The sequence below is a fragment of the Pistacia vera genome, unplaced genomic scaffold (assembly GCF_008641045.1).
Source record: "Pistacia vera cultivar Batoury unplaced genomic scaffold, PisVer_v2 Contig123, whole genome shotgun sequence".
NCBI classification, from domain to species: Eukaryota; Viridiplantae; Streptophyta; class Magnoliopsida; order Sapindales; family Anacardiaceae; genus Pistacia; species Pistacia vera.
Window position 1 is genome coordinate 269,465 of NW_022195282.1, and position 23,079 is coordinate 292,543.

At 39.0% G+C, this 23,079-nt stretch overlaps 1 protein-coding gene and 1 pseudogene across 1 annotated transcript; both read left to right on the forward strand.

Annotated features, from left to right (window-relative positions):
• The first annotated feature begins 1,656 nt into the window (after positions 1 to 1,656).
• LOC116116268 lies at positions 1,657 to 2,740 on the forward strand (annotated as a pseudogene).
• Positions 2,741 to 7,859: 5,119 nt separating this feature from the next.
• Positions 7,860 to 8,394, forward strand: LOC116117201 (monothiol glutaredoxin-S1-like). The gene has a single exon (XM_031403233.1). It carries the CDS (start codon positions 7,959 to 7,961, stop codon positions 8,265 to 8,267), a length of 309 nt encoding a protein of 102 aa, XP_031259093.1. The 5' UTR covers positions 7,860 to 7,958; the 3' UTR covers positions 8,268 to 8,394.
• The last annotated feature ends 14,685 nt before the right edge of the window (positions 8,395 to 23,079 follow it).

Below are 23,079 nucleotides of genomic sequence, written 5' to 3' on the forward strand. Positions count from 1 at the left end.
AAAATTTAAATATATTTACACAACCCATATGGGTAACGTTGTAGATGGAATTCCTTCTCTATCCTTGAAATTATTTTTTTTTAGTTTTTTTAACTCTTTTAATCACATTATTTTAGATGAGTTTAGATTATTCAGTAAATTTGAGAGTTTATTTAAAAAAAAAAATAGAGATCAGGTCTTGGTTGCTATCTTATGTGGGCCGTTTGGGCCAATAATAAATTCTGGATAATTAACGTTTGGACCCATCCAAAAGAATAGCTAAGCCCAAGAATGATATAGGTATCACATGATTCACATCACCCCTCACACTTCACGGCGCTTAGAAATTTAGCTTTTTTTTTTTTATTTTTTTTATTTTCTACTTTCCGGTAATATCTTGGGCATATAGCAAGAATAAAAGAAAAAAAAACACAAAGGAAAAGAATTGTGACAGTCTGCTGGCTGCTGACAAAGCTCATCGGAGATCTATTAGGTTTTACGCGTAAAAACCCTAACAAAATATCTCGTACTCTTAGGGATTCCATCTCTTCCCCTGTATCTTTGCTTTGTGAGTTCTCTTCGAATCTCTCAGTTATATACAATTCTGATATAAAGAATCATTTTTTGTACGCGTTTTTTTTAATGTTATCATGTTATTTAGAGTTTTATGCAAATGATAATGAAAGAAATGCAACGAATATATTGTGATAAGAAAAATTGTTCATGTATTTGTTTATTGTACTTTACATTTTATTATTTGCTTGTCTGAGTATATTAGCCCGGATGAATTTGGACTTCTTAATTAAATTATCTTTAGTTTATGTTGCATGAATAAGTTGAGGCGAACTATTAGCCACTTTTTGTTTGATAATTGATTGCGAGACTGATGAACGTTTCCTACTTGTGGTTTAATTTTGTTTACTTTAGTCTTAGGATATAAATGCTATAATCTCTGTTTAGTCTTCCATTATTTTTCTTTGTGAGATTATGCTAGTTTGTGATTGGTTCTTATGTAATTTTTGTATTTAAATCTTTTCCTGAAAATAACAGAGTGGGTTATTGATTAAGGTCTTCATCTCTTGTATGGAAAGGAACTCATCATTTTTGTTTTCATTATGTTTGCCTTATCAATTGATGAAAGAATGATATTATTAGCATTTGGCAGTTACTAACACAATGCATCACAATTCTAGAGATATGTCCTGTAAAATTTGTCAATTTATTCAAATCACGAAAATTATAATTTTTTATGTTGTGATGTATCCAAAATGCATTCCAGAGTACATTTCTTTTATGTTATTTTTGGTGCTTGATGATAAGAAGTTGATGTTCTATGCTTTTTGTGCAACAAAGAAATATGTTTGGTCTACCCACATTTGTGTTTGCAATAAAATTTTCTGGTGATGGTTGGTGTGTTAGATATGCTTCATTGAGCACTTGGTGGGATGTCCTTTTTATTTTATTTTTAACTTTTAATTTATATCAATTCTTCCAATCTTCACAGCAGGCATTATATATTTAATTTTTGTAGATACTTTCAGAAGGTTTTGATAATGCTCTTTGCATTCTTTTCTACCTTAGTTTTAGGGGCCCAAATGGCGACAACAAGAATAAAGGATGCACCATCTGAAGCAAAGTCTGTCAAAGATCTCAAAAGGAGCAAGAAACTCGTGAGAAATGCTTTCTAGGCACAGGTAATATATCATTTATGTCTACATTGTAATTCTCTCTTTATATATGGAGATGCATGCTTCCAATGAATTTAAACCAGTTAATTAATCTTGTTAGCATTCTAGAGTTCTGTATTGACCATAGTTGATGTTCGTGCCTTCAAACTTTTTGGTTCTTTTTCTGAGCTATTCTTAGATTTGCAGTTAGTCCTAATACCCTTATTTCTTCCTTTTGAGTACAGGAAAGAGATATCACAGCTTCAGACAAGGAAACTGAACTGAAGAAGCAGCGCCAGGGGTAGCAAGGCTGAACAGAAAGCTAAGAAGAAGCAGGTGGAAGAGGAGATATCTCAACTCTCTGCAAGCTTAAAGAGAAGCATGAAAGAACTGCTTCATTAGGTTATAGCAGTAGTAATGAAAATGAGAAAACCAATCTTGAATTTGGTGAAGGCATTGCTGGAGTTTCTGTCACCAACCAACCTGACCATTCTAAGCCCAGCAAGGGTGCTAAAAGGAGAGAGAAAAGAGCTCAGCAAGAAGCAGCAGAGAACAAAGAATTCAAGAAGAGCAGAGTAACATTGTAAGTGACCGAATGATTGAAGACAAGAAATTGGAAAAAAAGTGAACCCCTTGGATTGACTGTTAATGAAATTAAGCCAGATGGACACTGTCTCTATCGAGCTGTTGAGGATCAGCTGGCCCATCTTCAGGAGGTTCTTCTCCTTACACTTACCAAGTACTTCGGGAAATGGTAGCTGCTTAATGATGGACCATGATCTGATTTCTTCCGTTTACCTGTCGGAAATATGTTGGAGAAGTTCTGATAATTCACCAGGGGAGGATTTGAGAATTACTGTAAGAAGTTGAGTCAACAGCTGCATGGGGAGGGGAGCTAGAGCTCAGAGCCTTACTCACTGTCTGAGAAAGCATATCGGATATTTTCAGGATCCTTCCCTGATGTGGAAATGGGGAAGGGTACAAATCTGATGGTGGGTCGGATTTGTCTAGTGCAAGATTATGCTGTCATATCATAAGCATGCATTGGTCTTGGTGAGCATTATAATTCTGTGGTCCAAAATTCGATCAGATAGGTGTTTCTCACTTATTTGTGAAAAGTTACTTTTGGTGAACATTCTATTTGTAATGTCATAGAGAACGTGCTTGACTCCCTGTTAAATCTTAATTTTAGTTATCCGAAATGGTAACATTATTGTTTGTGTTGTTGAAATTTGCATGATATGCTAGTACTGTTAATTCATTGGAGATGAATATTCAGTTGTGTATGTTTATTTTTTCATATTGCTTAGTTTCACGGAATTCTGCTTGGTCAACTTTGGAGGGATGGTCCAAAGTACTTCATATTCGTAAGGTCCCAAGAAAGAAAATAGCTACCAGTGGTGCTTGTTAAAAGAGCGAGTTTTAACGTCCCCTCTCTGTTTAATGGGTTGGGAAACTAACTGATTCTGCATTCGGTACTTAGCTCTCTGTTTTGCTAATGTCGTTGTCAATCCAACTAGTTCCACGTCTCTCTGAGTCTCAAATATTAATGGAATCTGTTAACGAATCCGTCACCAATACACTTGTCTGGAGAAAGTTGGTGGATCTGAATTTTTAGTGATTAAAGTGACGCAGCTGTTGCCCATTAACTAATGAAGAATACATGTTTACTATTTTCCAATATAACAGTGGTAATTTCTGTAAAGGAAATTCATCAAGATAGAATTAAAAAGCAACACAACTATGGACCACTGTGAAAAAGGTTGTCCAGGAGAAGGAGGCTAGCTTAAATTTGAGCCTTTCTAAAGGAGAACAACATTTCCACCCAAGGTGGCAAAACGACACTTTCCACCCATCAAGTTCAAAATGACACTTTCCCACCTTATTAGGTTCTTTACGTTTCCTTAATATTTTACTGAAAAGACAAAATCCCTTAAATATTTTACTTTATAAATTTTTTATTATTTTTAATTAGCCAAAAAGTCAAATATTAAAAATTCAAAAAAGAAAAAATAGTTAACTCGCTTAAAAGTTAGGATAATGCTATAAAATGTTTAAAGTTAAATAATCTTAATATTTATTTATAATGTCATCAATATCAATCACTATTATATAATGTCTTTCATTTTTACTAATAACATAAAAAAATCATATTCCTAATTAATTAAATAAACAAAGAAAAATGTATCTTTATACCATTGTTTAAAACCCGCCCGCCCGGCCAGTAACGGGACTTGAAGCTTCAAAGGCGAGTTTTACTTTTCCATTCACCCAAAACCAGGATTTGGGGGGATGATCGGTGAACAATTGACGGCGGAATCTTGGGCTTTTGAGATGAAGTGCCGGTGAATGCAATGGTGGTGACGGCTTGTATCTTGAGTAATTGACCGGAAATCGAACAAACTGGCAGCGGCAACAATGGATTTTTCCGGCGATTGGCGAGGCTAACGGGGGGGGTGAGAGGGGGTTTTGGTCGGGAGGAAGAGGGGAGTAATTCTGGGTATGGGGAGGGTTGTCGACACCGAGTCGGTTGAGATCTGGCCGAAATCAAACCTATTTCGCAGATCTTAGGTAGATTTTAATGGATGGGCTTAAGGGATGATTGGGTTGCATCTGGGTGTCTCCCTGCCAATAGTCGCCGTCATTTGCATTTGGGGTGTGTTTGATAAATCAAACATATAGGGACTTGCCGTATTTTTTAGGGGTGTATTTGCTGAATGTTTATTTTTTTTTATCAACCGGTCAACCCGGGACCAGGAAACTTTGCCGGGTTTCACCCCGGGTTGGGTTTTAAAACATTGCTTTTATACTTGGACTAATAGATAATCGAATAAAGACTTTGAATTAACTAAACTCTAATTTATAATAAACTAATTAAAAAATAAACTATTTAAGGGTATTTTAGTCTTTTCAGTTAAATATTAACAGAAAACACTAACAGAACCTAACGAAGGGTGGGAAAGTGTCTTTTTGAAACTTGATGGGTGGAAAAGTGTCATTTCATCAAACCTTGGGTGGAAAAATGTCGTTCTCCCTTTCTAAAAAGGCCCGAAGAGTAACATGCAAGGCTGTAACACTGATGTTTACTCAGGTGAACCATAATTCAACGGTGGGACAAGTCACGGTCAAGTAAGAGCATCTTCAATGGTGTTCTTTATTTTAAAGAGCATTTTTCATATAAATAAAGAGCATCTTCATTGATTTTTAAATATAAAAGATAAATTTTTTATTCAAATTTAATGTTAAATTTTAGGAAAGAGAATATGTTTTTTCAAGAAAGAAACTTAATAAGAGAGATAAATCATAAATAAAATGCATAGAAACTTGTAATTTATTATTTAAAATTAAGATAAAGAGTGAAATTTGACTATCTAAATGTGGAGAGTTAAACTCACTGTTTAATTTATATTTAAAAAATAAAGAACCTATTGAACTATTATTTCTATGAATAAATTTTTTATAATAAAAAATTTAAATCATATAAAAAGTCTTTTACAGATGCTCTAAACCAGCACAATTGGCCTTTCGCTTAGTCTCTGGCCGGTTTTGGAATATACATGGAATGTGGTGCTTTAGTGGAGGCTTTTTCTCTTCCGCAGCTACGTGGCTCAATCTAGTTCTGGAAATTTATATGTTAGCAATGGCATATATGCTGTTCATATGTGAATGCATGCTTTTGATGCTATCACCACACTAAATTACAAAAAAATATGCGATCGTACCAATGTATCCAATGGGTGACGGATGGCTAGTTGTGGACCAAAAGCAAAAAATGGTTGGCTGGTTTTGAATAAAGATGTATATTACAATACCCAATTCCTAAGAATTAATACAATTGTATTGTATTATTGCTTCATTTCCTTTCTTCTAGAGAAAGAGAATTTTTATTTTGACCAATGTTTTAAAACCTAACCCAGGGTGAAACCCGGCAAAGCTTCTCAAATATACCCGGTCAAACTGGTTGACAAAAACTTTTAAAATTCAGCAAATATATCCCTAAAAATTACAGTTAAGTCCCTATAGGTTTGAAATTTATCAAACACACCCCAACTATAAATCGACCGACGACTGATTAGAGGTAGCGACACCCCAGATGCAACCTCAATCGTCCCTTGAGCCCATTTCCATCAAAATATACACAAGATCTAGCCAAAATAGGTTCGATTTCGACCAGATCTCACCAATGTTGACGTCGGTATTCCAAGCCAGATCCCATTGATTCCGGCAACAACAACCCTTCCCATCACCCCAGAATTACTCCCCTTTTCCTCCCGACCAAAACCCCCCTCACCCCACCGCCGTTAGCCTCGTCAATCGCCGGAAAAACCTCATCGTTGCTGCTACCAATTTTGTTCGATTTCCGGTCGATTTACTCACCGGAAATCAAATCGTTCACCACCATTACATTCACCGGAAATAGCTCTTCAAAAGCCCCAACATTCTGACAGTTAATTGTTCACCGATCATCACCGGAAATCCTAGGGTATTGGGTGAATAGGAAAAAATTAAACCCGGCCCGTTGAAGCTTCCGGGTCCCAGTTCAACCGGTCGGGCCGGGCCGGGTTTTAAAACATTGATTTTGACTACCCAGAAATCCTACACAGATTCCCCAGGTTGACTAATGTATTTATGAGTTGAAAATGTTGACATCACGTTGATGATCTGGCGCCTCAGTCAATCAGAAAACCCAAGTTTTGATCCACTCCTAAATTTCCATGGAGGTCGATATTTAAAGAAAAACCACCGAAAGCTACTATGAACAATAGTGTGATAATACTGGCATCTTGACTAATGACTAGATAGGAAACTTCTTCTAACTGTTTTTTTTATTTTTTCCTTATCTTCAATAATCTAATCTAGGCCTTTATTTATTTTTTTTGTCCTAGAAGGTTCCAGTAGAGATCTTAATCTTACTTTTTGTTTAGTTGTCAAATACTACGGTTGTCTTTTTTCTTTTTCTTTTCTAATCGAGGTGTTTGAATCTGTTTGTGCATACCCTAATTAATCTCTAAAATCTATTGAATACCCTATAAACTCAAAAGATCACTAGGTAAATCGCAATGTTATTGTAATAAATAGTTCTAAGATTTGAACCCAAAATTTAAAAAAGGAGTAAACCTTCTTAAATATTAAACCAACTCGTTGGATTAAATATGCACTTGCCTTGGTGGCCTCTTAAAAGCTAATTAAATTTAAAGATAATATAGTTATCTTAAGTTATATTAAAAAAAACGTTATTGTTTTGCACAATGTGTTATCTGCTTCTCGAAGAACATAATTATTAATCATGAGAATTATTATATAATAACAATATCTTAATGGCATTATTTTCTTTTCAAGTCGGGAAACGTGCGGATCCAAAAGCAGATAAAGCGATTGGCTGTCTTCTAATTATACAGCCATTTACTTGGAATTTATTGATCTTACATTACTATTAGGGGCAAATTTGCCTTTAATAATTAAGCATCTTTTCCTCCAATAAGTCTTTCGTTCTTCACTATTCCTTTTATTTGTTTTTTCCCCTTTCAGCTTTCGGTTTTCTTCAATATTTGAACTTCTACGAATCTTCTTATGGAGAAAAAAAAAAAGAATTGCTCAACTATATTGGATAAACTCCACTTATTTTTCCACCTCAGCAGATGCTTTTAAGTAGATATTGCAGATATTCGATAATGTTAAAACGCAGTCAAATGAAATAAAAAAATAATAATAAAGAGAAATTTTAATGACCAAAACACCCGTCGTTATGGACCTCGGCGCCATATTGACCGCAGAAGGAAGGCATAATTTTCAGAGAAGCCCTTGTCAGTATAGGTAATGTAATATATTTATCAGTAAGCCATGTTAAAAAATTTAGTCATTTGAGAAAGCAGTTCGCAGTCATCAGATTCTGCACTTGATTTGCTAGTTTCTGTTCCATAGAGATAGATGGAGCAGTAGCATAATTGACGATATTGAACGTCGCCAAAATATTGATTGCATTCAAGTAGAGTTTAATACAGTGATATCCAACTTGTTGTCCAATCTGCTAAATGACTAACAACTACTCTTTATCATATCATTATTAAATATGGGTGAATTTGGGAATCGAATGATTTCTTTTTTTTTTTTTTAACCTTTTATTCTTCCTTTTCAGTTTATTTATTTATTTATTTCCCTGAGTAGCCTGTAATGCAGTACACTTTTGGCTAGTATAAATAGACCTAGTTGGAACTCAAGTTTCTCAGAGCAAAGCCTGAAGTACTCTCTCCCTTCACAAGTTTCACATAAAACTTTGATTTGTAGTTTCTCTCAACTACTGATATCGGAGCCATGGATAATATCAATGGTTTGATAGCAGAAAGGCCAGTAGTGATTTTCAGCAGGAGCAGTTGTTCCATGTGCCACGCCATTAAGACGCTCATAAGTAGCTTTGGAGCAAATGCTACTGTTTATGAGCTGGATGAAATTGCAAATGGACGGCAAATTGAGAGGGAGTTGGCGCAGTTAGGTTGTCAGCCGAGTGTACCAGCAGTGTTCATAGGGCAACAGCTTGTTGGCGGTGCTAGACAGGTGATGAGCCTCCAGGTTCAAAACCAGCTAGGCCAGTTGCTCAGAAGGGCTGGAGCTATCTGGGTTTGAAACAAAACGAAGTATTTTACTTCCACACTCAACTCTGACGCTATATAAGTAGGCTAAACGAGCTCTAATAAGATAGCTTTTAATTACTTATAATTAGTGATAACGTGACAACGTTAGCTACTCGGAGAGCTTATATTAATTACCTAATTTTGTACTTTTTCTTGTATTTTCTGGGTGCTTAAGTCAGGTGGAACTTGTTTTATCTTCCACATATAAGAACATATACAGTTCATGCTAAATAAAGGTTGTTAAACTTGCTATAGATGTACTACGTGCTGCAGTTTGATGGCTGAAACCTGAATTTGATTATGAATCTTGCCCATGGTTTTAGTTGTACAATCCTACACCACATTGAATACGCATCCTATGCTATATTCAATACGTATATACATGCATGGAAATGCATTTATGAAAGTAAAATTCATGGAAAGTTCCTTCTTGGGAAGAAGAGAGTTGATCGGTATCGGTACTGTCAGAACCAATGCAGAGCTCAAATCAATTATGATGCTTGCATTATCTGCGTGATTACTTTTATCTGCTCAACAATTTGTCTATTTATAATTCGAAGTACTCAAGGATATGACCAAAGCTACTCTAACTTTTCCGGCCAAATAATACGACGAAAGGAAGTTTAGTTAATGCCCTTGATTATGATGGCAATTAGTCTTGTCAGCCGGTATCGATCGATCGCAGTGCAATTTTATTACCATTTACATTACCTGCATGCTGAGGTAAAATATGTATTCTAATTGATCTTGCTTCTAGAAGGAATATTATAATTTACCTTTAAATTTGGTAACAAGATTAACAAATTTACGGAATAAATTAAAACACGTGTTACATGCACTAATGTTTACTTATTCACAAATCAAACAAGAAAAAAGTATAAATTGCAATAGGAAAACCACGTGATCTAGTAGTAAAGTTGGAGAACAAACAGCTCATCTAGAAGATGCCACTACCATCATCCCATCAGGGAATTTTCTGACACTGAAACTTATCTTGTCTTGTAACATAGTTGATCTTTATTGCACCAATGTGTGTGTTGTTGCTTGATTTTGACACCAATGACTTACACGTATAAAGTGTTAAACAGACTTAGAAATTACAAGTAATATGCAAATGTGCAACGAGAGAATAAACAAGAGACAATTTTTAAAGTGGTTCGGATGCTAAAAAGCGAATCCTATGTCCACTGTATTTGTATTGATGGATGAATACAGTCAGGTCGCAGGTAGCGAACTGAGTTAGAATTTAGAGAGAGAATTTAAATACAGAGAAAGAGTCTGCTCTTGGAAGATTAAAAATAAACCGATCCTGTAAATGAGAGAGGAGCTCTCTATTTATAGTCGAGGGATCCAAGGTAATAATCATGATTCTGCAGTTGGGCACGTATGGTACAATTCCTAACCTGCTTCCCATTGGTTGACCGTACATGAGATATCCTTAAATCGCGTAGGGCTTGGGCAGGTAGACAATTCCTAGCCACTCACAAGCTAGGCTTTCACCTGCCATAGTGATGACAACCTTACCTCTTCCGTCCTTGCGCGACATGGAAGCGTCTAGACGACACAAAGCCTTCCTAAACTCTAATTGGCCCTTGCTGGCGTGAGCTTACGTCAGCCTTGATTTTTTAGATTTCCCCTCAGTTTTTAAGGTTTAAGGATTGAACCTTGAGAACTTCATGATTATGCCGTGACCTAACTTATCCTGAATGACGTGTGATCGAGCTGTATGAGACAAGTAGTTAAGATAATGTGAAACTAATGGTTCAACCCGACCAGTGAGTTGTAAGGAGGTCGCAGCATAGGTCTCTAAGAATAGCACAAGCGACCTAAGGCGACCTTCTCCCATAGGTTCAACAACCTGGGTTGGACCCAACTCAATGCTATACCAACATGCTTTGAACTTCATCCGTCGCTCGCGACCTGAAAATACTTAGCACATTTTTGTCGAAAACAAGGGATCACATCGTCTCGAAATCGATACATGGAAAAGAGTGTTTTACTAGAACGACCTCTTCAAATGTTATCCGTTGCGCTTGATAGTTGGTCTGGCCAATAAAATAAACTTTATTCTAACAGACGTGTGTCTTGCACAATAATTGTCAGCCATGCGTGTTAAATGTAAGTCATACTGAAACGACATTCCCTTTCAGAGCATTAAATGCGAATGAGGGCGTATTTAATATGGAAGAGGTAACCGCGGTGACGCTTGGTTACTCCAATGGAAGGAAATGTCGATTGGCATCCACGAAGCGTGAAGGTTACTCTTCACGTGGATTAACGACACATGGTCATAATCAATGGCGAGAAACGTATCCCGCCCAAGCGTCGCTTGCTAGGGAAACCAATCGTCGTCTTTCCCTCTATAAAACCCTAGGTTCACCTCAAGTTTTATCACAAAACTCACATTTTCAGAGAAAAAAACAAAACTTTTACACTCACGAAATCAGTCTGTTCTCCTTCCAATTGATGTGCACTTTTCGTTATGATAGGAAGTTTGTCCCCAGCAGTCAAGAGGTAAGGAGGACTTCTCCTTTGTTTTCCTCTTTTATTTATGTTAAAAGCTTGACTTTAGGGTAATGGTGGGTATGGACTGCCTAGTAAGCTTACACGATGCATGTTTTTGGATAGTGGTAAAAAGAGAACTTTTTCCTTTGTAAAAAGTGAGAACTTGGGGCACGGATTCTTGGGAATTCATTCTTAAGGGTTTTTAGGGTTTTTCTAGGGGTTAAGGAAGGTAAATTAAGGTTTCTTTTGCTCTTTTATGTCATATGGGACACTGTATGGAGACTGAGTCATCTCTGCATGTTGCCCTTTTTTTCAGACTTTAGGAGCAATGGACACTTTAGCAACCAGAGCAGCCAAAGGGACGACCATACAGGTGCTGGGCACCTCAGCAGGTCCCATGCAAGAGACATTATCAATGGCCACCTAGGACGAGATATAGAAAGCAGTGGACCAGTTCGCGCTTAGCGTAGATGTCTACTAGCATAGGACGTACATAGCTCAGAATCCCCTAGAGGGAATAGTCGGGATCTCTGAGGCGATTTTTAAGTGTGGGGCATTGATACTTTTTCATCCCTTCATCAGATCGATCCTCGTCCATTTCGAGGTCGCGCCATTATAATTGACGCCTAATACGGATATATGATAGCAATTGCTATGTATATCGCATGTGGCAAAAATGGTCTTGGCGAGCTGACAGCGTTGGATCTCGCATGCGCTTACTATTTGAAGAAGAGCAAAGATAAAGACTCTTATTAACTCTCGAAGCGATCTTTGATCAAGGGAGGAATATTTGGCTACCTTAGTAATGTCGGGCTTATGAGACCAAATTTTTTTTTTTTTGCATACGATGGTGTTTGTCAATTTAGGGAGCTGAGTAGGTTTTCCTTTCCTTTGATTTGCAAACTGTCTTTTTTTCTTCAGCTTCTCTTTTATAGGTGAAATTAACGAACTTTTTGTCTCTTTGCAGAAAATAAGATGACCAAGTTGACGGCTTTGGCAAACTTTAACCGAATTGTGATGTTCAATCGTCTACCCAAGCAGAGTCACGACACAAGACTACTCGTGACTACTGCCAACTTGCGAAAGTACGGTTTCTTCAACCCAAAAGCATCTTTGGAACCCCAAGCCTGTAAGTATCTTCACACTTAGGACCCCTCTACCCCCCCCCCCCCCCCCCCCCCCCATTTTTTTCCGGTCGGCAACAACAGGTTTCATGGGCGTGCAGTGACCATGCCACCCAGGGTTCCAATGCCATCGTTGAGGACTAAGGGGTTCGTATTTCCTTGAGTCGACCCGACCGAGCCAGCCGAGGTGACCCCCAGTGATATCCCCATAGGAGGGATACAGATTGGTGCCGAAAGGTGAACATCCATGGATCGACGTGGAGAAGCTTTTCAGCCTGCCGCTACTCGAGCTGCGAAGCAAAAAACCATGGGCTAGAAGACCAAAAAGAGGAAGTAGTTGCTTTACCGAGGAGGAGTCAGAGTCCGAGCCAAAGGGCTTTTGGATGCTGCCTAAAGGATCACAGTCTTACTAGGCTTTTCGCTCTAGGGTGCCCCCGAGGAGTGCCCCTGGCACTTCAGCAGTTCCCGAGAGCTCGCGCAAAGGAGAAGGGGAGGTCGCAGTTGCTCAAAGGAGAGCGAGCAAGCAACGGGTAAACGAGGTACCTGTTCCTCCGGGACCTGTCCCGCCTGTGCTAGATTCTATGGGGCAACTGCCGGAGCACTTGCAGCTAGTGGTGTATACCTTGTTGGAATGCCAACTGGCTACAGCCTTCAAGGAGTTTGTGGCTTCTCGGCCCGCGGACTTGGTGGCTACTGCACTTCAGTTGCAAAGTCAAGTAAAACAATTTGTTCTTGTCGAGGATTTTTTAGTATCAATTGATTTTCTAAATTTTATTATTTTTGGGGAAAATGAGGCTAATTCTTGTTTCTTTCCTCATACAACCCCTGCTTGCCTTACACATGGCCCAACAGAAGATCGATATGGACTTTGCTGGAAGATTCCATGAGCTGAGGGAAGAGAATACCAAGCTGAAACAGGACTTCGCAGCTCTGGACACAGAGGCAAAAGCGGTCCACATTTAGGTGAATTAGTACTTAGTAGAGAGAAATTATGCCCTTCGCACAGTGGACTTCTAGAAGGCCGAGCTTGAGAAGAGAGGTGAGGAGAATAAGGAGCTCCAAAGGACAGTGGCCAGACTTACCAAAGAGTGTGGCGAGAAAGAGAAGGAGCTGAAGGCGAACTCTGAGCATGCCAGGAAGGCGGAGGAGGATAGAGCTCGACTGTAGGAAAACTCTAAGAAGCAGAAGAGGGCTCTGGAGGTGGATCTCAAGCTACTCCAAGGGTGAGTCACTTCATTAACTAAACAGATAAAGCGATAAAACCTTGAACTCGAGAGGAGAGCTGCTAATTGGGCAATATAGGCCATCTACAGCTTGCGACCAAGGAATCCAGGGATGGACCTCTCTGACCTCCTGAATGAATACCATGACATTCTTGCCTCCATGGCCCAAGCTGATGATGCCGAGGAAGAAGAGGGACAAGAGCCCCCTCCGGAGGATGACCAGTTGGAGGCATACGTCCCTGGGGACCAAGCAGCTAATCGGGCGGTCAGCGACTAACCAGCGGATATAGAGGTCACACCTAGAGAGTTTGGAGACGGGGACTAGTGATCACCTTTTTTGTTTTTCACAGCTTTCCTTTTTTTTTTTTTTTTTTTTTGTCTTTTTGCTGTCCATTGTATTTATTTTGACATATATATAAAAGAAATGTTTTCGACCACTTGTGATAGTACTTTTATAATTCGAGCACTTCACAAGACTAATATTATGCATCTGATCAAGGAACTTGTAAAAATATTGTAATAAGCAAGATCATTCAAAAGAACATGACACAAATATTCCTTCAAGAGAAAACAGAACGATCTTATTCATAAAGATTACAACGGAGACTTTACAAGCAAAAGAAATGAGCAAAATTAAGAGCGGGTTCGGAATTATTGGTAATAGGGGCGAAGATGTTCAGCATTCTAAGCTCGCGGTACTTCAGAATCGTTAAGCCTCTTGAGGTGATACGTTCCAAGTCATATTACCTTAGCGATGCGGTATGAGCCCTCCCAATTAGGTCCCAATACCCTCGTACTTGGTTCTCTTGTACCGAGAAAGACTTCTTTTAGAACCATATTGCCAACCTGAAAGTCTCTTGTCCTGAACTTAGAGTCGAAGAACCTTTTCGCCTGCTGCTGGTAGGATGCTATCCTTAACCGAGCCTTGTTGCGGCGTTCTTCAACCAGGTCCAAACTTGCATGTAAAAATGTTTCATTGTTTGTCTCATTGAATAGGTCTCTCCGGAGTAAACCAGTCCCTACTTCCACTAGAATCATAGTCTCGCAGCCATATGCTAGCGAGCAGGGCGTTTCCAAAGTAGAGGTTCTCAGAATTGTTCTATATGCCCATAGAACTTCTGGGAGGTGATGGGCCCAATTGCCCTTGGCAGCGCCAAGCTTGGCCTTCAGTGTGTGCTTAATGGTCTTGTTAACAGCTTCAACCTGACCATTGGCTTGCGGTCTTACGAATGAAGCAAACTTTTTATGGATCCCCAGCTCATCGCAAAACTACTTTAATTCGTCATTGACAAACTGTTTTCCATTATCAGAGATGAGTGTATGGGGAATCCCATAGCGACACACTATATTCTTGAAAACAAAGTCTTTGAGCTTCTTGGTAATGATCGCAATCAAGGCTCGGCCTTGACCCATTTGGTGAAGTAATCCACCGCAACCACAACATACTTGACGCCTCCTTTTCCGATTGGCATAGGCCTGATGAGATCAATTCTCCACATAGAGAATGGCCAGGGGCTAGTCATTGTTGTCAGCTGGTAGGAAGGAGCTCGCGGGATGTTCGCGAACCGTTGGCACTTGTCATACTTTTTCACAAAGTTGAAAGTGTCTTTCTAAAGTAGATGCTAATAATATCCCTAACGGACAATTTTATTGGTGAGGGATCGTGCCGCTTTGTGATTACTACAGATCCCTTCATGTATCTCCCTTATAATGTAGTATGCTTCTTCATCGGTTACACATCAGAGGAGAAGGGCGTTAAACCCTCGCTTGTATAGCTGATCTCTGACGAGCGTGTAACGAGTAGCTCTGGTGCGCAAGATTTTTGTCTCAGTCTTGTCATTGGGCATAGTCCTATCTCAAAGATACTGAATGATTGGAGTCATCCAAGAGGTAGATTCTGTTGTAGCTACAGTTTGCTCATGCGAGCTAATACTAGAAATCTCTATGTACCGAACTGGAATACTTTTTGGCACATCGGAGTCTAGCGATGAGGCTATCCTTACCAAGGCATCCGCGATAGAGTTACTGTCTCTCGGGATTTGCTTAATCGTGAAGCGCTCGAAAGGCTCGAGAAAGGTCTTAGCTTTCTTCAGATAGTTGATCATGTTTTCTTTCTTGACTTGATATTCTCCCAAAATCTGATTAACAACTAGTTGGGAGTCGCTGTGAATGTTGATAGCATTTGATCCCATTTCCCTTGCTAGTCACAGACTAGCAAACAACGCTTCATAATCGGCCTCATTGTTCGTAGCTTGGAACCCAAATCAAAAAATTTCATGGATGTGAGTCCCTTCGGGACTGAAGAGTAGAAGACCTACCCCAGCTCTTTTTCTATTCGAGGAACCATTGACATAGAGGCTCCAAGTCGATAAGTTCTTAACAGTTTCTTGGATGTCTTCGCTGACTGACTGTTGGGATTCTCGATTTGGCTGGTACGAGAATTCCAAAATAAAATCAACAACAACCTGCCTTTTGATTGCTGTCTTCGGCCTGTAATGTAGATCGAACTGACCCAATTTCATTGTCCATTTGAGTAACTTACCCGAAGCTTTCGGCTTCTGAAGAACTTACCTGAGCGGGTAGTTGGTCAGAATATGGATTATGTGAGCATGAAAATAGAGTCGCAGCTTCCTAAAGGCAATTAGTAGGGCATAAGCTAATCGCTCCATCTCTAGATACTGCATCTCGACGTCTAGTAGTCACTTGCTCGCGTAATACACCGGCCACTAAACTCTACCCTCTTCCCGAATGAGAGTTGTACTGACCGCATACTGAGAGATAGACAGGTAAAGAAATAGAATTTCCTTAGGAAGAGGATTGGATAGAAGAGGCGGGTTTTCAAGATGTTCTTTTATACTTTGAAAAGCCTGCTCACAATCTGGAGTCCACTCGAACTTCTTGTTGGCCCTGAGTATATTAAAGAATGGCAAGCAATGATCTGTTGCCCTCGATATGAAGCGACTGAAAACCGTTATCCTCCCATTTAGGCTCTAAACTTGCTTTCGGTTGGTCAAACTTTTCATATCAAGGAGAGCTTGGATCTTCTCAGGGTTGATTTCAATTCCTCTTTGGTTAACCATATACCCCAGAAACTTTCTGAGGATACTCCGAATGAGCACTTAAGAGGATTGAGCTTCATCTTGTATTTTCGAAGTACGTCGAACATCTCAGCGAGATGCGCTATGTGATCTGAAGCGACATGTGACTTGACCAATATGTCATCAATATAAACTTCCATCGACTTTCCAATTTGGTTCGAAAAACATACGGTTAACCAACCGCTTGTAGGTTGCCCCATCATTTTTTAGGGCGAAGGGCATGACCTTGTAATAGTACAGTCTTCGATCTGTAATGAATGATGCATGCTCTTCATTAGGTACATACATCGGGATCTGATTGTACCCCTAGTAGGCGTCCATAAAGCTCAACAGCTCGTGCCCGGAGGTGTCATCAACTAGCTAGTTGATTCTTGGCAAGGGAAAACTGTCCTTCAAACAGGCTTTGTTGAGGTCGGTGAAATCGACGCAGGTTCGCCTCTTTTCGTTGGGCTTTTTTACCAAGACTGGATTGGCAACCCAACTCGGGTAATGCGCCTCTCGAATAAACCCATTTGAAATGAGCTTATCTACCTCATTTTTCAAGGCAGCATAGTGCTTCGGGTCTATGGCTCTTCTCTTCTGGTGAATTGGTTTGACTATACTGTCAACGTTGAGTGCATGACATATTATATTCGGGCTGATCCCGATCATATCAGCATGAGTCCATGCAAAAACATCGACATTTTCTTTGAGGAAGCTCGTCAAGCTTTTGGCGAGCTAGGGATTGAGATTACTCCCGATTCTCAACATTTGAGTCGGCTCATTTTGATCGACTAATATCTCATATAGATCCTCAACTAGCCCACTATAAAGGCACTCCTAGATGCTAGGATCTATATTGTTCTCTACTGGGCCAAGCGGTGGCTCGATCCTATTGATTGTCATAGCCTGCTCGGGGATGCCTATTGGCCTTCCTTTTCCCTTGCACGTCATTTGCACTACTCTTATGTAGCAGTCCCGAGATTCACGTTAGGATCCTTTTATTTCCCCAATCCCCGTTGGAGTGGGAAACTTCATTTTTAGATGATAGATGGAGGTGACGGCCTTAAAACTTTATAATAGAGGTCGTCCCAAAATGCCATTGAAGGCGGACGGACAGTCTACTACCAAGAACTCCGTCATCTTGGTCACTTCGTTGGTCTCACCCAAAGTGACAGGGAGTGTGATCGTTCCCCCAGGAATCAGATGATCCCTAGTAAAACAGTAGAGAGGGATAGAGGCAAGCTTCAGGTCTGCCTCGTCCAATTACATTTTTTCGAAAGCTCACTGAAATAGGAGATTCACAGTGCTTCCATTGTCCACCAACATTCTGTGAACATCGCACCGACCTATTTCAGGTGTGATGACGAGTGCATCCTTATGGGGATGATGCAATCGCATCGCGTCTTTATGTGAGAAGGTAATCTCTTCTTTCCTGCAAACCTTAGCAGGTCGCGACACCGTGCTTATCACACTCACGGGGTTATGACGAGCTTCCTAAGCGTACCTTTCCTAGACACCTTGAGAATTCCCCGCGAGGTGTGGTCTTCCAAATATGATGCCACACAATAGAGACCCTTATGACCATGGCGCTTCTTTCCTTGTTCCTTTTGACCATTTTCCTGAATGGGAGTCAGATCATTAATATACTCCTTGAAGTGCCTCTGCTTGATGAGGTCTTCAACTACTTGCTTGAGAGCTCGACACTCCTCGGTGTGATATCCATTACCTCGATAATAGCAGTAATATTTTTTGTTGTTCCTGGTTGAGAGGGGATTCTTCATGGGCTCTGGCTCTCCGAGCAGCCTGACCTTCTCTGACTTATTCAGAATGATCGACATTGAGGCATTCAAATGAGTGTATTAGCTTTTGTCGCGATCGCGACGGGAAACTTAGGCATAAGATGTTTTTGGCTCAAATCACTGCTTCTTTCCTTTCTGCTGATCGTCATTAGCGTATCTGTGATCAGCCTTCTACTGTTCTTCCCCCGGTTGGGAGCACTGGTCGAGGGACCAAGGTTGTGGCGATTAAGAGTTGCCATAAAATTTTTGATTCAGAGATACTTCTTAGTAAGGTCGTAGAAGCGGGTGAGGAAAACATCATCCCCAGATTGCAATTCTTTCCACAAATTAGTCTGTAAGTGAACCCACACAATAATGAGAGTCCGAACAGACTCTTTAGAAATTTGTCTATGTAAGACTAGAGGGATTTATTCCTCTCCTGTCGTATGTTGCTTAGATAGCTTAACGGCATCGAGAACTTCCTGTTCACCTAGAAGTGCCTCAGGAATGACAAGCTCATTTGTTGCCACGAGCTGATAAATCCTACAGGAAGCAATCTGAACCAGCGCTAGGCATGTGCAGTCAGAGTTACCGCCAAGCAGCGACATTTGGACAAGTCGAAGACTTGATGGATTCCATGAGGTCGTTGAATTCGTAAAGGTGATCCTATGGATCAAAATTTCCATCGAACACTCGCATATCGGGCATTCTATATCTCGATGGGAAAGGAGCAGCTAACACTGTTGGAAAGAAAGGAAACACCTCAGCGACCTTCCCATGCTCATTATGTTGAGCTTTAAGTTGATCTAAAGCTCGCTGTAATTCCTCAATCTGAGGTAGTGGAGCTACCTGAGGATCACTTTCCGTAATGTGGGTTCGATCCTCATAGTTGCGGTTGAGGAAAGACCGCAAATTGGGCTCTTTCTCAACTTGGTCGGAAGCTCTGGCTGGGACCGTGTGAAGGTATCGAATGGCTCGAGGAGTTTTCCCGACCTTCGTGATGGTCAAAACTGACCCGCGGACGACGAGGGGCTCCCTCATGATGATGGTCGAGATCATCATTTCGGTGATATTGGGAATCTCCATGCCTTGCACTTTTGTGGGGGTGCCCATACGACATGGCATGTTACAACTTATGCTGCAACATATTGCCAAGTTGCAATGCCATGGGTATTCTACCCGTTGCACGGCTGGTGTTCACTAGTCCTTCTGAGCCCTTAGGCCCACTGTCAGCCACTTGTTTTCCCTTACTTTTATGCGTGCAGTACGGGCTTTTTCCCTTTTTCATGCTTTTGCACTACCTGCCAGCGTCTTTGGCAGTGGCATCGCCTCGTTAGACTCTGGTGGTATGACCCGATCCAAACGGTCTAACCTTTGGCTAACTATTTGGAGAGTATTGTTCAACCTCTCCAGGTAATCCATACGACTGGGTCGAGTTGTGAGCTCGAAGGAATATCTGCCATGGTACTCTGCTGGACTGGAGGCGCTTCGGGAGAAATGTCATCCTGTACCCAAGGGATCTCCTCATTGTCGAGGTTGGTTTGCTCAGTTTCAAAATCACGAGTCATTTGTTGATGGATAGGATTGATCGGTGAGAGATTCCTGATGAAGGGCGGATACTAAATCAGTGCCCTCCTTCTAGCGTCAAACTGTTGATGCTTGATTTTGACACTAACGACTCGCACAAGTAAAGTGCTAAGCGGACTTAGAAATTACACGGATATGGAAATGTGCAATGAGAGAATAAACAAGAGACAATTTTTAAAGTGGTTCGGATGCTAAAAAGAGAATCCTATGTCCACTGTATTTGTATTGATGAATGATTACAGTCAAGTCGCGGGTAGCGAGATGAGTTACAATCTAGAGAGAGAATTTAAATACAGAGAGAGAGTCTGCTTTTGGAAGATTAAAAATGAACAGATCCCATAAATGAGAGAGGAGCCCTCTATTTATAATCGAGGGATTCAAGGTAATAATCATGATTCTGCAGTTGGACAGGTGTGGTACAATTCCTAACCTGCTTACCATTGATTGACCATACAGGAGATATCCTTAAATTACATAGGGTTTGCGTAGGTGGACAATTCCTAGCCACTCACAAGCCAGGCTTTCACTTGCCACACTGACAATAGCCTAAACTCTTCTGTCCTTGCGCGACGTGGCAACGTCTGGACGGCACAAAGTCTTCTTGAACTCTAATTAGCCCTTGCTAGCGTAAACTTACGTCAGCCCTAATTTTTTAGGCATAACAGTATGTGTCATTAATTTGTATCGCGAGTAATGTTGAAATGTACCTCAAGTTAACTGCATATATATCTTGTTTATGGAGAGTTACATGATTTTCACATCTGTTCTTGAGGAAACAATTAAGTAGCTTGGTCAACTTTCTCTATGGAGAAAAGGAGATAAATATTAATATGTGAACCCTAATCAAACCATCTGTGATGCGAGGAACCGACTTTGCATTCTGCCATTTATTTTTATTTTTTTTACTTCTAGTTCTAGATGTGTCCATCGAAGTTGACATTCCTTCAAAAGATTGTTTGCGTGCCGCCGTACGTATATTCTCCTTATCATCTTTCAATCCATCAGGCATATCAATACAGTATGTTATTAGTAATTAGATGTCACGTTTAAGTATCATAAATAGTATTAAGTGATTCATCAAGAAGAAAGATACAGATACAGACACAAATGACTCCATCGAACAAAAAACCTTTAATTAAGTGACCCTAGCCAGGTATATAACTGACCCTTGGCTCTATCGTGAGCCAGTTACGCAACCTGATTCCTCATATTCATTTATGCTTTTATAATGAGCTAGCTTTTCTAGGGTTTGAGAAACGTGGCAATGTCTGGTACCTAAGATTTTAAATATTAAATAACCATTCTTTTTATGTTTACACTTATTAATTTGACGTTTCTTCATAAACACGAATGAAAAAAATTAGATATCATAACTATGATACCAATTTGTTTCTGCCGACACATAAGAAATTGAGTAATACTACATGTGCGTCATTCTAATATAATATTTCTCATACAACATTATGTTATAAAATATGATTGACTAATTTAAAGTTAAAATTAAACTTTCACCCAATTATATCTTACCACCTAATATTGTATGAAAAATATTGTATGAGAATGATGTATGTGTAGTATTGTTGTAAGAAATTAGGAAAATTGATTGAGTTGATAGAAGAATATCTCAAAATCTCGGGAATATTTACTATTTATCCTTGATGGAATTTTTTTTATCATCGATGCATTTCACACATTAATTAAGAACTGATAGACATCACCTTCCTTATGTATGTATCACTCAAACCACATTAATTTGAATTGGTATCAGGGATGTTTGTCTGAGCTTATGAAAATTAGCTTATATGTAACAAGTGTTTATAAGTTAATTTTAATTTATAAATATTTGAAATTTTAAGCAATTACGTATTTGGTTAAAGTACTTATAAGTGACTGATAAGTAGTTGACGTGTTTAGTAAAATGTGGCTTATAAGTACATTTTATTATAAAATGATTAAAAATGATACTACATTAAATAATGGTATACTATGAAATTTTAAAATTAAACAAGGATAATGTGGTAATATACTTGATCAAACTAGTTTATAAGCAGAGTAATGGGGTGTTTGTCTAAGCTTATAAGCTGGTTAAACTAGCTTATAAACTCTAAAATTAAGCTGACTTGGTTGTTTATAACTTTTTTGAGCCTATAAGCCAAAAAAAAAAATAATAATAAGTTGGGAGGAGGTACTTTTTTTTTTTTTGTTTGTTTATAAGTACTCTGCTTATAAACTAGTTTGACCAATTATATTAACACATTATCCTTGTTTAATTTTAAAATTCCATAGTGTACCATTGTTTAATGTTGTACTATTTTTAGTCATTTTATAATAAAATATACTTATAAGCCATATTTTACCAAACACGTCAACTACTTATCAGTCACCTATAAATATTTTAACTAAATACGTAATTGCTTAAAATTTTAAATTCTTATAAACACTTGTTGCTTATAAACTAATTTTCATAAACTAAGACAAACACCCTCTCTCTCAGTCCCTTGGAGAGCTAACCAGAAGTTTGATGTAATTCTTTTCCGGAATAAAGGCAATTAAGTCTATGGACTTTGCCTCTTGTCAAATTTAGGAATATATCCCTTCTCTTTATGGAAACAACGAGTAAAATCATGAATAGAAGTCTCTGGTATATATCAATTACTAGGAATCTCACATCCTAATTCGAAAGCGGTAGAAAATTAGGAAATAGTTAGTGGTAAAAGATGATAGTTCTTTGAATTCATGGACAAATCAAAACTCATCTATTCTCTTTGTATGTGGTGAATTAGATTAATTGATGCTTTCTACAATTTTTTTTTTTTTTTAATGATCAAGGATATCTGGGTCAGATTACACGTACCTCAATTAATTCTGTGGAACTCTAGAATTATTGGTCAAATAAGAACTTCAATGGTTACCCTTGTTAGCAACTAAGAAGAAATTCAAATTTAAGACCTTTTGAATAACATACTCAAAAATCTCTATCGAACCATTTGGTCCTCAGAGTTAGTTTTTTTTTTGCATTATATTACAAGCATGCATATAGCATATGAATTAACGGGCGCAAGAAAGGAATCCTAAAATGTGTACGTACGTTAAGAATCATAATCTAGCAATGAGCGTAGATAATATTTGATATTGAAAAGTAGTGATGAAGTTAATTTGATTCAGTACTGGTCTCGATACTAAAGTGCGATCTACATATAGGGATTTAGGGTAGAATAGATATAGTTTCATTGCACTATAAAAGTGTTTGATAATTGTTACATACGGAGTGAAAGAGAATATTTATAATAGATGTTCACGATTTGATTTGTTTGGGAAATTGGATATAAAGTGGTAGGTCTGATTCTGAAGGTATCTTCTTCTTGTACGGTCATCAGATGGTCTTTTATAACAATATCTTATCGGAGGCAGATATAAGATATTACCCTTTAACTTTATAAGAAGCATCTATACTTTTACAAATTTCCCCTTTGTCAACTTTCCATCGGTTTTACTTTTCTATACTCA